The sequence below is a fragment of the Oikopleura dioica genome, chromosome XSR (assembly GCF_907165135.1).
Source record: "Oikopleura dioica chromosome XSR, OKI2018_I68_1.0, whole genome shotgun sequence".
Classification (NCBI taxonomy): domain Eukaryota; kingdom Metazoa; phylum Chordata; class Appendicularia; order Copelata; family Oikopleuridae; genus Oikopleura; species Oikopleura dioica.
In genome coordinates this window covers 1,595,996-1,610,721 of record NC_137294.1, presented here as the reverse complement: position 1 = coordinate 1,610,721, position 14,726 = coordinate 1,595,996, and the positions used below count along the sequence as shown (strand labels likewise).

Sequence of the window (14,726 nt, the reverse complement as noted above, 5' to 3'; positions counted from 1 at the left end):
GTTGATTCATGCAAGAAATGTAACAAAGGAAGAAAAAGAGGATTGATTGATCTCAATTTTATTGAGGAGTGAGTGACAGTGAAATAGTCGCCAAAATGGGCTTTGGTGTGAAGAAAAATGTTGTGGAGAATGTTGTTGTGACTTTCTGGAGCTAGATGTTGGAGGCCAGTTTGCAGAAATGCTCGTGTTTCGCTTCTGGAACTCCCTGATTCAGAGTTCAAAAGATTTCAAGTAATCAAGACAAAGCTTTAGAGCTAAACTAAAATCACGATTTCGCTAGTTTTGGAACTCTGGTTGCCTTAACAGAATCGAGCATCTTTCCGCATGTTCCGCAAGTGTAGCGTTCCTCGATTCGTCGTTCGATCTCGTCGGATCGATTTTGCATGAGCCTGTCCATTTCATCATCGATCTATAATATAAATGTAAGCAAGCGGATTCTTTTCGCGTAGAAAACTCTTTACCTCTTTCTCCCTTTTAGTGAGCATGATATTCTTGTGAATTGCTCTGGCGATCTTCTCGATAAGATCCGCTTTCTGCTTTTTCATCCATTCTTTTCGCGCCTGTTTGCCGTCGACATTCTCGCTTCCCTCTTCATCTTCGTCTTCTTCCTCATCAGACAGCTCCAGTCCTTTCAGGCACTTTTCCATGTCATCATCAATCGAGGGGTCTTTATTTGCTGCCTCAACAATGCCCTCGTCTTCCTCCTCATCGCTCATATCAAGACCCAAGTCAGAAAACTCGTTTTTCTTGGATTTTTCCGCCTGCACCTGCGAGTCGGCGCCGGTCGAAGAACTTGTGCCTTGCGTCCGATTCTCTTCCTCTTCAACTTCGCGATGTGATTTTCGAACAATGTCAGCGAGTTGCTCCGGCGTCTGAACCGCCTCCATCGTCTTGTGAAACTTTCTCTCCATCTTTATGTACTCTTCTTTTGACATGTTTGGATCATGTTTGTAGCAAAAAGGTACCAGAAGAGCTCGTTGTCTGGCACCTCCGCGTCGCGAACCGTGCGCTTGGTGAAGGGAGTGTCGTGCAGGTAGACAAGACGGCCATAGTAAGGATCGGAGATGTTGCCATGAGGCGTCAGGTAGCGGAAACACTTTGTCTCGCCGATCTCCTCATCGCAGAGATTGACGGGTTTCCATTTTCTGCTGCTATCGGGAAGAACGAACATCTCTAAAAAGACAATCGTTAGGTTTTGCCTGATAATAATGTTCGTTAGAAAATTCCAGCCTGGAATTACCAGGCTTTTTATTGGCCAGAGGCTTTTTTGAGCATATTAATTGGGCAACGATAAAGCTCTTACCTCGTGGACATTCTTCAAATGTTCCTTGTTGATTCTCCAGAGGAATCAGACGCGAGTAATCGCCATATTTGCCAAGGTGCTTTTTGTCTATTTTTTCATTTCCGACTCGTTCCTGCGGCAACTGGATCATGTAGCCACTGAAAATGTCCACCTGTCGGGACATTTCACGCAAGCGCTCTTCTTCACTTTCCTCTTCTTTATTCTCCGCTGCTTGCTCTTTTTCTTTCTGTTGCTCTTTGGCACTGCCTTCGTTCGTTCTTTCAGTTTCTTCGCAATGATTCTCTCTCGCTCTTGACTCTTCGCTCATGTTCTCTTTATTCTCTTCCCAGTTTTCAGTATCCATCGCGCTCATTCTTCGCTCAGCATCTTCGTCCTCTTCTTCTTCTGAAAACTCTTCAGGATAAGACTCTTCAGGCGATAGCTCCTCGATAGTAATTTCGGGCTCTTTCTTTATCTGGCTCAATATCGCTGGAGCTGCGTGGGCTGCCCCGTCTCCTAAAAATGGCCAATTGTCAGATCGCGGGAACTCAAAGTTGAATTCTCAGAATATGAATTTTACGGAACTAAGATTTCTTTACTAAAACAAGGTATCATGTCATTCACTACATTTAGCTAGTATTTATTATAATAGAAATAAATATATTTGAATTTTATTAAACATACCTCGTAAGTAGCGGATATTCTTGCTTAAAAATATTCCAATATCTTTGTTGCTTCTTGGGAGCAGTTTAGCGTGCACCTCCCGTATGTGGCGTCTAACATTGGCTTCATATATTTCCGGTCTTTGTCCTCTTCCAGTCACTATGGGTGCAACGAAGGTGCAAATTTTGCATTGAATCATGGTGTCTTTATCGACCGTCTTCTTTCTTGCGCCGAGGTCTGGGCGAGAAATTTCGTAATAATTATTAAATTTCCTCTGAGAAAAAGTCTTCTACCTTTTGTCATCGGCTCATCTCCTGTGCTGACGGTTCTCGTTGATTTTCGCAGACCAGAAGGCTTCGCAAATTGAACGTTTTTCGGGACCTCTTCCGTTGGAGCTGACTTCTGAACTTGACTTATCGCCGATTCGTTGCCTAAAAGACAATTTTAACCACAAAAATTTTAGCTACATGCAATCAAAAGCTTTCTATGGCTCTTATTATAAACAAGGGGATCCCCGCACCTTTAGCATAAATAATATTCTTTTTAAAAAAGGATCCAATCTCGGCGGGTTTTGTTGGAATACTACTTGAATGCTGTTCTCTAAGATGTATCCGAATCTTCTTTTCTATATTGTAAGTCGTTTTCATATTGTTCAGGGGAGTTTCGAAAGAGCATAACTTGCATTTCAACATTTCAATTTGAAAATAGTAATACAAAGAAAAACGTTTGTGCCGGTTGGGAAAACTGATTTTCATGGGAGCGGGGTTGATTTTTATCGGCCACAATTTGGTCTCCTATTTTGCTTGAAGCAGGTTCTTTGTCATTCAAATTGACAAAAATAGTGGTTAAAAAGTTAAGATCAAAAATAATAATCAAGAAAAATCTTAGCTTACCGTCGTAGATGATATTTTCGACGAAGAATTTTCCCTGAGCAAAGGAGTTAGTAGCTGGGAATATATCACTATGCTGCAAGCGTATATGCTTCCTCAAAATCTCTTCTACCCGCTGCTTTTGCTTTGCAATTACCTTTGGGGCTTCAAAAGCGCAAATTTTACAACGCAACATTTTTCAAAAAAAAAACGTTCAAAAATCAGAATGGAACCATCTCAAAGCAAAACTCCCCATTCAAGTTGATTTTTTATCAGATGAGAAACTGTCTAACTTTTTATTTAGAACTTACCTTCTAGATAAATGATGTTTTCGTTGAAGAAAATCCCTTGAGCAACGGAAGCTAGTGGTACTCTCTCTGCGTGTTCTTCTCTGATATGCCTTCGCATCAACCATTGCACATATTTATTCGGTGATTTAGCGGGGGGCGGGCGGCCGCGGTACAAAAGTGAAATTTGTACCGCGGGTACAAATTTTGTACCGGCGGTACAAAAAATGATAAGTTTTTTGACAATAAAAACCGATTTTTACCCAAAATAAAGCTCATTTTTGGACAGAACTCCACCTCAGCTATACCAAGAAGGAGTTTCCTTCAATTCTAGCGCGAAGCGCACTCTTTTTCTCAAATTTTATTTTTGGCTTGTACCGGGGGTACAAAAATTTTTGTACCGGCGGTACAAATTTGTAACGGCGGTACAAATTTGTACCGTGGCCGCCCTACACCCGATTTAGCTCCTTGCTTAGGAGCTTCAAAATTGCAAAGTTTACACCGCAGCATTGAATAAAAAAAGTTCTGTTTTCTTTGAAGGAAAAAATCAGAAAATGAAGTCTTTGAATGAAAACTGGTCTATTTTTACTTTACTTTCGCGCCGAAAGTTTCAGAAAAGAAAATCCCAGGGCGACAACAACAACCCAATTTCTGCTTTAGATTAGCTCTGAGGCCAAGTTTTCAGGTTGCTGAGGCCAGTAACTATCAGTTTAAACTTTAAAGGGTATATCATAAGATACAGATAGTCTGGATTGCTTCAGAACAGTGCTTCTGTAATAAGTTTTGAAAGAAAGAGACGTTGATTTAAATTTGAAAATGCGAATTTGTCTCCAAAAGAAACAAATGAAAATTTATTTACAAGTGATTGAAAACTAGCGATTGATTAAAATTGCGTTTTTGGTGTTTGTGTTTTTGAAAAGAATGTACAGGAGTGGTTCGTTTTAAAGTCACTCTTCGTCCGATCTTCTAGGATCTTCGGGCGTCGGCTGGCTGCGTTTTCTGTCTTCCTGGAATCGGCGGTTCTGGAACTAGCTGAAGGAAGGAAAAAAAACGAGCGAGGGTTAAAGTTAATTTTTGGAAAAAGCAGACATGTATGCAAGGTAGAGAACGGAATACTGCGTGTTACTGTAATGCCCTGTTAAACCTGCAAGTTCAAAAATCAAGAAAAAAGGGTCGACCATATTTACAAAAAAAAAAATAAGAGCATCATCATCGTCGGCAAGGGGAAAAAACCCGCGCGACTAGATGCAGGATCCGTGGCTCTTGACTTTTCCATCGCAGCATTGCTTCAGGTTCTCGTTGAATGGTAGCCGCTTTGGGAACTCGCCGCAGCACTGTTTTCGCGACGCTTCAATTTTGGTCGAGAATTTGAAAGTTTTAAATTAAAAAAATCATATAGTCGTCGATTTAACCGTCTTGAAGTCTCAAAGACCGCAGAATCGGAAAAAAGAACGACGAAAAATTCTTTTAAAATTGAAAGGAAAATGCACGAAAGCGATAAATTTGCAACCATTCCTGATTCCATCCTCGAAACTTCTCTCTTCTGGCACTGTGCCTCCGTATCGAATCCGTTGTGAGCGAGCATTGGGCTGTCCGGAGTCATTTGGTCGACGAACTGTTTCATCGAAATCACCTGATCTTTGTCGCACTCGCAGATCGCCCATTTGCAGCTGTTCTTTTTGTCTAACCAACGCCGTGTCAAGGAGAGAGGATAGTTTTGCCAGTTTACCTTTGCAAGTGATTTCCTTGGTAACAGGGTCGATCTCGAAGTTGTAGCTCTTGTCCTCGGCCCTGCACTGCTCGCCGTAGTCGATCGCAGCGCAGCGGTTGCACCGAGTCCAGTGGAAGCAAGTTCGGTCGATTTCGTCCATTGGCTTCGATCCGTTGAGCTCGCCAAGGCCGCTCATCGGACTGCCGCCCAAGTTCAGGCAGTAGCAGCCGTAACCGTATAGCTACAAAAATGGTAAGAGAGGGAATCAGAAAAAGAACGTTATATCAGGAATATGGGTATCAATAAGGGTCAAAAATAAGGGTGTCACACTGTTAAAAAAAAGAAGCCTTACACTTGTGAGCTGCTGCTGAGTGTATCCATACTCTCGCCACATGTTTCGAAAGTCGACGAATTTACGCGATAGTCGAGATCCTAAAAGGTCACTTTGAGGAACTCCTGCAACTTGGCTTTCGGGAAATTTACCTGCGATGATTGGAAATCGCGGCACAACTGGTGAAGATGCTGATTCTGAGTCTTCTTGGGCATTTACAGAAAAGATGGCAAACAAGGTTATTTTCATCTTCGCTTGGTTCACATTTGCAATTTTTTATTTTACTTATTTTTTAACTACATTTTTTAATTAATTTTAATTCCAGAAAGTATTTTTGCAAACCAAATCTTTAACTATAAAAATCAGTCAAGAAAGCTAAAAATCACTGAAAATACTTACACTAAAAATATTTTTAGCCAGAGTGTTTTCTATCTTCAAAAAAACCCTATTTTTTAGAGAAAGTTAAAATAATTATTAAAATTAATTCAAGCGCAAAAAAATTTGTCAAATAAAAAGAGGCGTCCAAGTATTCGTCGAGTCTCTAAGGTTACCTATAAAATATAAAAAGTTCTCTTTTAATAAGTCTTCTCTGGCGATGGTTGATCCCCTGTCCCACCTGATCCACGCATTTATAGCTCAAGAATCGGCGGCGCTGTTTGGCGGAGGCGCAAGCGAGCCGCGCTTTCACGAGTTTACTCATTCAATCTACTGATCCCTAGTCAACAATGCAATTTCGAAATGCATTCTTCGCTTGCATAAGAAAAGAACCTTAAGTTCTTTGAATTTTCAAAACTTACTGAAAAGCAATTTTCATCTCTGAATAAAATAGTCATGAAATGGGGTCGGCAACCATCGCAGAAGACCTGAGTCAGGCCCTGACTCAGGGTTTGATAGGGTTTAGCGGCTTTTTTTAACAAGTAAGCCGCAAATCGGCTTCGCAAAAATGCGAGGAAGAAAAATTTTTAGCGACCAAAGAATTGAAAGTTTGTCGATCATCTCTAGAACACGGCCTAAGCTCAAGTTTTTCTTTGCATTTTTTCATTTATCACTTTCACACCCTGAGTGATTGAAAGTCCAAATTAACCGAGTAAATAGGTGAGTTTTTATCATTTTCGACGATGAGCTTATTTTTCTTTTTTAGTTTGCGACTTGGAGCTAACTTCAACTTCCTCCGAAAAACTCTTGGAGCCAACTTCAACTCCGGAAAATCGCGGACCACAATAAAATCTGTAACAAGTTGCAAATTTTACATAACTCCTGAATAAAATCAATTTCTACTAAAGTAAAACTCTGTTTTAGCTATTCTGAAAGGGCAAAAAGCCCTTTCAGAATCCTCTTGTTTTTCTCGCTTTATTGAGAAATTTTGCATTCGCATTTGCAGGTCTGGGCTCGACAATCTGAGTAGAGAACCTGAGTCAGGCATTCTAAGAGCTAAAATGAAAAGCCGCACAGCGGCTTTTTTTTTAAACGAAGCCGCAAAGCGGCTTCTCAAATAAACCATATAAATTTTCTTTAGACTCCTGAAAGCGGCTTCGTTTTTAAAAAAGCCGCGATGCGGCTTTTCATTTTAGCTCTTAGAATGCCTGACTCAGGTTCTCTACTCAGATTGTCGAGCCCAGTTGCAGGTCTTATTGCAGGCAGGAATACAGTCTCTGTCAGAGTCGATAAGCTACAAGAGCTTATCACGTAAATTCCGGATCTTCTCGGAATATTGCGTGAACGTGCGGACCCCCACCATCAAAGGTGCTGGTTATCGACCTCTTCTTGCAGCTCTATTTGACAGATAAACAAGTCTCATCTAAAATATTTTCACTTCTCGCTGCTTATCAACTTTCTTAGCGAAAAAAAACATCTACATAAATTAGCGATAAACATAAATTATGTACCCCTAAATCAATAAAGTCAAAAAGTGCCGATTTAAATTTTGAAATTTGAACACTTTTCAAATTCGCGTTTCACAAATTGAAGACTCTGATGCTCTAATTTTTCTTTTTGAAAAGGCGAACTATTGCGGGCTCTTGAAAACCCCACTTTCTTCTCACCCTCATGAGCTCCTCAACAAAAGTGGAAGGGATAATTTTAGTTTCTGTTCGTTTCAGTATTTTTCGATTGCGCAACAACGTGAGAGCGACTGACTCTGGTCCACCTTGTGATTATAAAAAAAATAATGTAGTTGTCGTCATTTTCGACGTTTTTTCCCTTTCTTGGGGTTTATTTGATTTTGTTGAACGCAAAAGACGCGTGAATTTCTTCGCAACAAAGATCGAGTTCTGTTTTAAACGCCCTCAGACAAATCAAATCTATGCTCGCTCCTGAAGATGAACACTCAGGAAAGACACAAGCTTGACTTGCTTACACGTCACTTTTGAGAAACAGTAGTATTGTTCCAGCTTTAGTTTGATGCTTAGGGTTAGGGTCAGGTTCTCATATTGTGGTATTGAAAAAGCGTGCTTCTCAACTGCACATGTTGATCATAAACAAAAATCGCTCTAGAATGAAAATTCTCCATTGATTAAAAAATCTAAAAATGTAGTCTCATTCGTCTTTCTCTTTTCTTTCGAACTATATATGATTACTTTACATTAAAAATCTTCAGATCCTAGAAAAAAAGGTCTTTCCTAAGACAGATGAACATTGAATCGTCCTACTTTTATCTTATAAGTAGTATTGTCTACGTTTGCATTTCCCCATGAATTGAACAAAGAAAGTGCTTTGATGGAGATCAGTTAAACTAGCGCATCTTAATCGCTTAGAAATGATGAATGGTCACTCGACTGGCGAGTTCTCTTTCTACGAGGAGCTTCCGGCTGGCGTGATGGAACGTGTGACGAGAAGAGCGAGCTAAGGTTTCATCAGATCGATTCACCCGCTCAGAGAGGACCATCCTTTCTCCATTTCCACGCTCATCTCCTTAATGCATAAGCTACGTTCAATTGGCAAATTTCAAAATTTTTCTTCTAAAAAGAATTCGCCATGACTACACAAAAAAATAGAAGCAGAGAAAAAAAACTTATCGGCTCATCCACTTAAAGTTTCTTCGCCCGTTTGAATTGTTGAAAATGAAATGGGAAGGCAGAGTGAGGTAATAACTGTGCTGCGTTCCGATCCACGACCCGTTGGAATCGCTCGATTTTCGAATACTTCTTCAGGAGCAAAGCGCCGCAGGAATCCCCAAGAATGTTCCATTGCGCGTCATCTGCTCATTTCGTGCCCAGTTGGATCAGATCCACGATCGTCAATTTTTTCCTTCACAAATTCCATTCCATCCCGTTTCTTCTCCTTTCTATTTGACATTGTTCCGGAATAAACAGAAATTGGGTCACTAGCGCTTAGATCTTCGCAAGAATGTTACATCGTTTTTTCACTAGCTTTTTTTGTAAGGAGGGTTACTTCCTCTTTTTGACCCACGTCGTCTTTGATTTGGATGTTCACTCACTAGGGATATGGCTTGGTGTCGATTTCATAGTTGCGGGCGGTGCGATTTCCATTTTTGAGCAGTACAAGGTGTCTTTGATGGAGCGCTTTGGATTTTGATTTTCTGTCGGACGGAGTGCGGACATCGCTCCCCGCAGCGGACACGTGACGCTCCCTCCCCAAAAAGACTGCTCAACCAAAAAAGAACGGCGAGAACGGGCGCTTACTACTCACAATCGGGCTTAGCGCACAAACGAACTAACCATCCCCACGTTCCAATTAACACAATTGCACCAAATCTTAAAACAAAAAAAGCGAAGAAAAGTGCTTCTAAAGCGTCTTTATTGAAAGTATGGTCGAGCGTTGTTGTCTTAACAGAAGTCCAGCAGGATAATGGGAGCCCATCGTTATTTTTCCTGCGGTCATCATGGATATCGAAGAATACATAAAGCCACCTTCAGCTGCGCTAATCAGACCTGCGAGCCTTTATTTAGACACACATTATGACACGGCCCTACGTACTCCGATTTAAACACGCGCTGAGGAAGATCTCGCACTTTCTAAATCTCCCAGGTCGAAAATTTTGTTCGCTCGTCTCTAGAACACGGGTTGAGCACAAGTTGTTATGGGCATTTTTTCATTTATCACTTTCACATCCTGGGTGATTGAAAGTCCGAATTTTGAGAGTTAAACGGTGAGTTTTGATGATTTTCGGCGGCGAATTAATTTTTTTTTAGCTTTCAACTCGATGGGATGGCCTTCCACTCGGTCAATTTCAGTCGAAAAGACGGAGAAGCGACAAAGTCAAAATGGTCACAATCCATCGAGTTCAAATACATCTTGAAAAAGACGATTTGGACGAGAAGATCAGCGATAGACATTGCCGATCTGATCAACTTCCTGACAAGTTGCAAATTTTACATAACTCCTGAATAAAATCAATTTCCTACTGTAAAATCTCAAATAACCGATTTTGAAAGGGTGAAAATACTCTTTCAAAATCGTTTTGTTTCTCTTTTCTCTTTTGCATTTCGCAATTGCAGGTTTCATGCTGGGCTCGGCAACCTGTGTAGAAAACCTGAGCGAGGCTTTGAAGAGCTAAAATCAAAAGCCGCGTAGCGGCTTTTTGAAAACGAAGCCGCAAAGCGGCTTTGCAACAAAATCACTATTATGTACTTGAAAATATTGGCGAAGCCGCTTTGGGGCTTCGTTTTCAAAAAGCCGCTACGCGGCTTTTCATTTTAGCTCTTCAAAGCCTGACTCAGGTTTCTACACAGGTTGCCGAGCGGCTGGAGCCCACGCTTCATGATTAGGCCTTGACTACAAGGTTGTATTTTTTGGGTTCCGCCTGAATTAATCAACTGATGGAACTTACGCAACATACGCAACATACGCAAAATCATCAATTATGTTTTACAAATATAGCGCTTTTTCTTTACGTCCTTCATTGATTTAGTCATGGTTGACGATTTTTTGGAACTGCTCCATGAATGAAAATAGATAGTTGGGCCGAGTTCTAAGTTGGGATCCGCAAAGTTGGGCGAAGTTGAGAAAGTCCGAGACGGGCATTTAGAAGTGGCGAAATTGGCAGCTGCTGTGCCCAACCGCGGCCTGCAGGATTTTCAATAAACTCGGGCAGCAGATTTCTTAAGAAGGACAACCGCTTCAATCACATAATTTGAAAGAAAAACACATTCGCTGATTGCTTTTCGAGGACGCAGATCTAATTCCAAGCAAGGATCAAGCACCTCTTCGATAGAGAGCCGTTCCCCGGCCATGTTTTCAATGTTTTTTCGCAAAACGAGGGGGCCCTGTCCCCTTCAAAAATTATGCATAAATGGTATTGCAATTTCAGTTGTTCAAAGGAAGTCCTAGCGCCTTGATTCAGGACTTGAGCTCCAACGAGCTGGAAAAACTCCAAACGGGGATGTTTGAAAAGAAAGTTATGGTTGTTGTTTTTTCTGATCTAGAGAATTTTAACGTTGCGTTCGCGGATCTTTCTTTTAGTGAGTGCATATTTTAATGAGTGCTTGTGAGCGCATAAAATCAAGATTTCAAGTTCTGTCGATTTCAGGATGTCGATTTATCAATCAACGTTGCACAAGAGATAAGAACGATCGGCGATCCGGATGTCTTGCTTTTTTCATGGGAAAATACCTACTTGTTATTGCAATTTCCTGATTGATGGCGTTTCTTTTAATTGCTGGGTTCAATTGAATTTGCAGCATTTCTTCTTCTACAGCAGCAATTATGGATGAAAAGAAACGTCAAGCGTTTTTTGGCGAACCTTTTCGTTAAGTAATCGCTGCTGAGTTACGTTATATGTCAAGCCCGTTTAATTCCGTAAAGAGTCGGCGGCAGCTGCCCAACCGGCCGCTCGGGCCGCTAATTAGAGACCGTCAACTTTTGTCAATTGCGCTAACCAAGCTATTAGTAATCCCTTCGTTAATCTGCAATCGGGCGGGCTTCTCCTCTACGTATTCGACCAAAAAATTTGTTTTCCAGCCGCTCGTCGAAAAGCCGCCAGGGTCAGCCGCCGAGCTCCTTCAAATATCAAAATACGAAATATCAAAACTCAGAAAGTAAACACAGTGAAACTCAGTGAATCTTTCGTAAAAATTCGATTTTCTCTTTTTTTCCTTTGATTTGGCAATCTTCGAGCACTTGGACAAAGGGCAGCGCTGCAGGCTCACATCATGGCGGCGATTGCATCAAGCAGGATCACGTTGGAATTATCGTTGTTGATTCTGGAATATCGGCGCGGCTGTTATGTCGAGAGCGCGTGTTTTGCGAGTGGAGAGGAGGCGAGTGGAGCCGCCACTGCTTTCTGCTCTGGTTTTAGCGCCGCGGTCTCGGTGACCCAAGCCCGGCCAAGTGCCCAAACACTTCCAACGATTCCCAGCTGCCATGGCGTTTTAGATCATTAGCGACTGTCTTCACGTGCTCCTTCCAAAAACTCCAAAAGGTGACCTCGAATGAACAGCGCGCAGATCTGCAATAGCAGCCTCGTGGCGCCGAACTTATAGCCGGATTCCTGCAATAATACGCAAAATCGCTTTACCACTCTAAACAGCAGCAGTCGATAACGAGCATGAATGATTTCACGTTGCCGGGATTTGTGCCATTCAATCTTGAGATTCCCGGATCACGTATCACCTGCCACCCATGCTAAGTCAATTTCGCCAAACTTAAATCATCAGCTTAGCCAAGTAAACGCGTTAAAATTCTGATACAAATCACTTTTTTGCGACAAATTGAATTAATCACTCTTACTTAGAATTTTTACAGTCTCAATTTGACTCATCGAATTTTACAGTCTAAAAAGAGGCTCATTTAGTCGACCACTAATTCATTTAATACACAGATTTTTCGAGCTTGCAAAACAACACCGCTTCCGTCTAAATTGAACGTGAAAAGAGGAGAAGTATAAAGCCCGTGATTTCCGAGAAGGCACTAAGAACATCTTCATGGATGTTCTAAAAAGGTGCAAGTGGCACTTCTCTCGACCAACAGATGACGCATGTCGGACACGAGCGTTCTTCATGTCCCGCCGGTCCTTGACCAGTATCGTAAAGCGAGCTCCTTTCTTCTCGAAAATACACGTGTTATTGCATCAAAATTGCTGGTCATTAGTCGACAGTAGCTCAAACTGGTTTATTCTCGTTTATTCGTTATTTTATTGACCACGGCTTTGATTTTCGGCCTTCTTTTCAAACGAGTTTCCCTTGAACTGAAGTTTCCCCGAAATTAACTACTACTACTAACTATTAAAATGGTTTGTTCTGTGAAGGAAATGATGATTATTATCATCTAACAGTGTGTAGTCTTTTTTCTCGGCTGGTTATTTGGTCTTTCCAACAGCTTGACCATCTGCTACGAATGGCCAAATGAGCGCCATCTATCTGATCTTCTGCAAATAAAAATGCAAACCTGAAACCTTCCATAACAGAAAAAAAAGATGAATGAATCAGCAAAAACTCCAGAAAGGCCTATTCAATCAAAAAAGCGAAAACTTTCGGACGATGCAGATATGCGCAAGCCGAAAGCCGCAAAAACGGTGGAAGAATACACCCAGCATCTTCGACATAACAACCTCGTCTTCAGGAAAGAATGGAATCGAATCGCCGAGATGGACACGAAAATCAACGACTTGGAGAGCCAACTTCGAATTCTGAAGGGCGAACGAGACGAGAAAAGACTCAATTACAAAGAAAAACTCGAAAATTTCAAGAAAGAAAGCTCCCCTCCCGACGGAATTTCTCAGCCGACCGACCTCTTCGTCCAAGATTCTGACATGTTTTGGATCATAATGGCTCATCTCCGAGAAATCGAGGGCGACGACTCTTCCCACAAAGCATTCATTGATCATCTCAACATCTCCCTCGACTGCATGGTAGACTGGATCTCCGGCATTGGTAAAACATACGCTAAACGAATTATCGAGGCACGTCCAATTACTGATTTCAAGCAAGTTGAAGCGATTCTTGGAAAGAAGCGAGCGAAAAGAATTGCCCTTAAATTTGAGCAAAAACGCATGTTCAGATATACCAAACCGTAAAATAAAAAAAAACGTTGCAACAAAAATTACCTCCTTACTTTATTGCTAATGAAAAGAATGCGCATTTAAATCTCTATACTAATTTTTGTCCACACGGCTTTGATTTCCATTTTCATTTCCAAGCAAGCCTCAATTACTACTACCGTGAAGCTGAAAATTCGGAGAATATTATGTCGTCAGCAATTGTAATCGAAGAATTTTTTTTTTAATGAAATGTTAGTATTTTATAGCTGATTAGAAATAGAATATCAATTAGAAGTCAGGAGAAAAGATGAAGGAAGAAAAAATATTTTTTCACTGAACAAAATTCAGAAAAATGAGAACAGCGACCATGGTAACGCTTGAAAAAGCCTTGTCAGTTCCACAGGTAGTCGGCGCTGCCGTTGTAGTTGTTATTGTAGTTTTTGCTGTAGTTGTCGTTTCGGTTTTCACTGTAGTTGTAGTTGTAGTTGTAGTTGTAGTTGTTGTTGTAGTTATTTTTGTTGTAGTTGTTTTTGTTGTTGTTGTCGTTGTTGATGTTGTTGTTGATGATGTTGATGATGTTGTTTTTGTTGTTGATGTTGTTGTTGTTGATGTTGTTGATGTTTTTGTTGTTGGTGGTGATGTTGTTGTTGATGTTGTTGTTGTTGATGTTGCTGTTGTTGTTGTGGATGTTGTTGTTGTCGTTTCAGGAGTATCTTCTGTTTCAGTCGATGTAAGATTGGCGCTTCTCTGAATTCTGAACTCGACTTCCTTTCTAATCATCTTAATTTTCTGCACAGAGTTAACCGTCTCAACAGCATTCGATCTTGTTGATCTTCTATCTCGCGAGGTTGGCTCAGAGAACAAATTTTCATATCGACCCGGGCATTTCTCGCTATTCCAGTAGCATGGTTTTGTTGGATCATCTTCTAGCATTATAGCTTCGGTCGGACATAGAACCATCTCACACGAGTATGTGTACTGAAATCATCTGATTCGGTTTTTAACAAACATTACCTTGTCTATACCGTCTTTTGTATTTTTGTCAACCTCAGCTTTTATAAGAAGCTGATCATTGTGTACTGTATTTGTTGAATTGGTCCATTCTGTCCGAGTTATTTTTTGATAATAAGTACTATCTAGTTGGTTGTAGCCTTTTCCTCGACCATCATTAATATCATTTTCTATGCAGCCGTTGTTCAAGAATGAAAAAGATCTTTGTGTTGTTCGGAGTGTGCCATCGTTATCAATTGACTTTTCATGCAAAAACGTTGTGCATTCTCTGAGAATTTATATTTAGATTATCAATAAAGCAAAAAAAAATACCTCAGATGAAAAATGTAATTGTTCACACGATCAGATTTGGCATTAATATACATTCCTCCGTTACTTTTCCCTTCATTAAGCACGATTATGCCATTTGATTCTAATACAGAGATATAAATTGAGTTCGATAATAAAGAATAGTTTTGAAATGGTCCAGTTTAATTTCTGTCCTATGGAAAATTGATCATCTGAATACACATCAAACTGAAAATCAACATCAAATGTAGCATTTTCGTAGTTGAAAAGTCGATTCACTTTTGGGTTTGGATCCCAGTATCCACCACTTGACGTCTTCATTCTACATTGTAAAATCTTCGAAACACC

The 14,726-nt window shown here is 40.7% G+C and overlaps 4 protein-coding genes across 8 annotated transcripts in view; 1 reads left to right on the top strand and 3 right to left on the bottom strand.

Annotated features, from left to right (window-relative positions):
• The window catches only part of LOC145708495 (neuronal calcium sensor 1-like), an 89,350-nt gene that overhangs the window by 66,099 nt on the left and 8,525 nt on the right, over positions 1–14,726 (top strand). Inside the window, exon 1 of one of the 2 annotated variants that reach the window (XM_081786173.1) lies at positions 1,886–1,890. The exons of the other annotated variant lie outside the window; for it this stretch is intronic. The gene's annotated coding sequence lies outside the window, so the exon portion shown is untranslated. Of the gene's footprint in view, positions 1–1,885; positions 1,891–14,726 lie in introns of those variants that run through there. 2 annotated transcript variants of the gene reach the window in all.
• Positions 45–912, bottom strand: LOC145708494 (uncharacterized). The gene is made up of 3 exons (XM_081786172.1): positions 462–912; positions 299–409; positions 45–205 (listed from the first exon to the last, which is right to left on the bottom strand). The coding sequence occupies exons 1-3, from the start codon at positions 909–911 to the stop codon at positions 152–154; spliced, it is 615 nt and encodes a 204-aa protein (XP_081642298.1). The 5' UTR covers position 912; the 3' UTR covers positions 45–151.
• LOC145708493 (uncharacterized) lies at positions 912–3,343 on the bottom strand. 4 transcript variants are annotated; one of them, XM_081786170.1, is made up of 6 exons: positions 2,972–3,046; positions 2,839–2,872; positions 2,239–2,376; positions 1,967–2,182; positions 1,304–1,798; positions 912–1,173 (listed from the first exon to the last, which is right to left on the bottom strand). In XM_081786170.1, the coding sequence occupies exons 1-6, from the start codon at positions 3,008–3,010 to the stop codon at positions 914–916; spliced, it is 1,182 nt and encodes a 393-aa protein (XP_081642296.1). In that variant the 5' UTR covers positions 3,011–3,046; the 3' UTR covers positions 912–913. The 4 variants fall into 4 exon arrangements, with proteins under 4 accessions (XP_081642296.1, XP_081642295.1, XP_081642293.1 ...); XM_081786169.1 differs by lacking the exons at positions 2,839–2,872; positions 2,972–3,046 and adding an exon at positions 3,126–3,343; XM_081786167.1 differs by having other exon boundaries at positions 2,839–3,040.
• LOC145707772 (uncharacterized) lies at positions 3,915–5,438 on the bottom strand. Its single transcript, XM_081785347.1, has 4 exons — positions 5,296–5,438; positions 5,165–5,244; positions 4,831–5,053; positions 3,915–4,784 (listed from the first exon to the last, which is right to left on the bottom strand). The coding sequence occupies exons 1-4, from the start codon at positions 5,390–5,392 to the stop codon at positions 4,390–4,392; spliced, it is 795 nt and encodes a 264-aa protein (XP_081641473.1). The 5' UTR covers positions 5,393–5,438; the 3' UTR covers positions 3,915–4,389.

Bases quoted from the DNA above. Each gene is read 5' to 3' on its own strand.
- LOC145707772 (XM_081785347.1), bottom strand. From the start codon at position 5,392: ATGAAAATAACCTTGTTTGCCATCTTTTCTGTAAATGCCCAAGAAGAC. The intron at 5,245-5,295 runs GTAAATTTCCCG...GTGACCTTTTAG, and splicing joins GCGATTTCCAATCATCGCAG to GATCTCGACTATCGCGTAAA. The intron at 5,054-5,164 runs GTAAGGCTTCTT...CCATTTTTGTAG, and splicing joins CTCAGCAGCAGCTCACAAGT to CTATACGGTTACGGCTGCTA.
- LOC145708494 (XM_081786172.1), bottom strand. From the start codon at position 911: ATGGAGAGAAAGTTTCACAAGACGATGGAGGCGGTTCAGACGCCGGAG. The intron at 410-461 runs GTAAAGAGTTTT...TTTATATTATAG, and splicing joins TCACTAAAAGGGAGAAAGAG to ATCGATGATGAAATGGACAG. The intron at 206-298 runs GCAACCAGAGTT...ACTCTGAATCAG, and splicing joins AGATGCTCGATTCTGTTAAG to GGAGTTCCAGAAGCGAAACA.
- LOC145708493 (XM_081786167.1), bottom strand. From the start codon at position 3,010: ATGTTGCGTTGTAAAATTTGCGCTTTTGAAGCCCCAAAGGTAATTGCA. The intron at 2,377-2,838 runs GTAAGCTAAGAT...ATTGTCTTTTAG, and splicing joins CGAAAATATCATCTACGACG to GCAACGAATCGGCGATAAGT. The intron at 1,174-1,303 runs GTAAGAGCTTTA...TTGTCTTTTTAG, and splicing joins ATTTGAAGAATGTCCACGAG to AGATGTTCGTTCTTCCCGAT.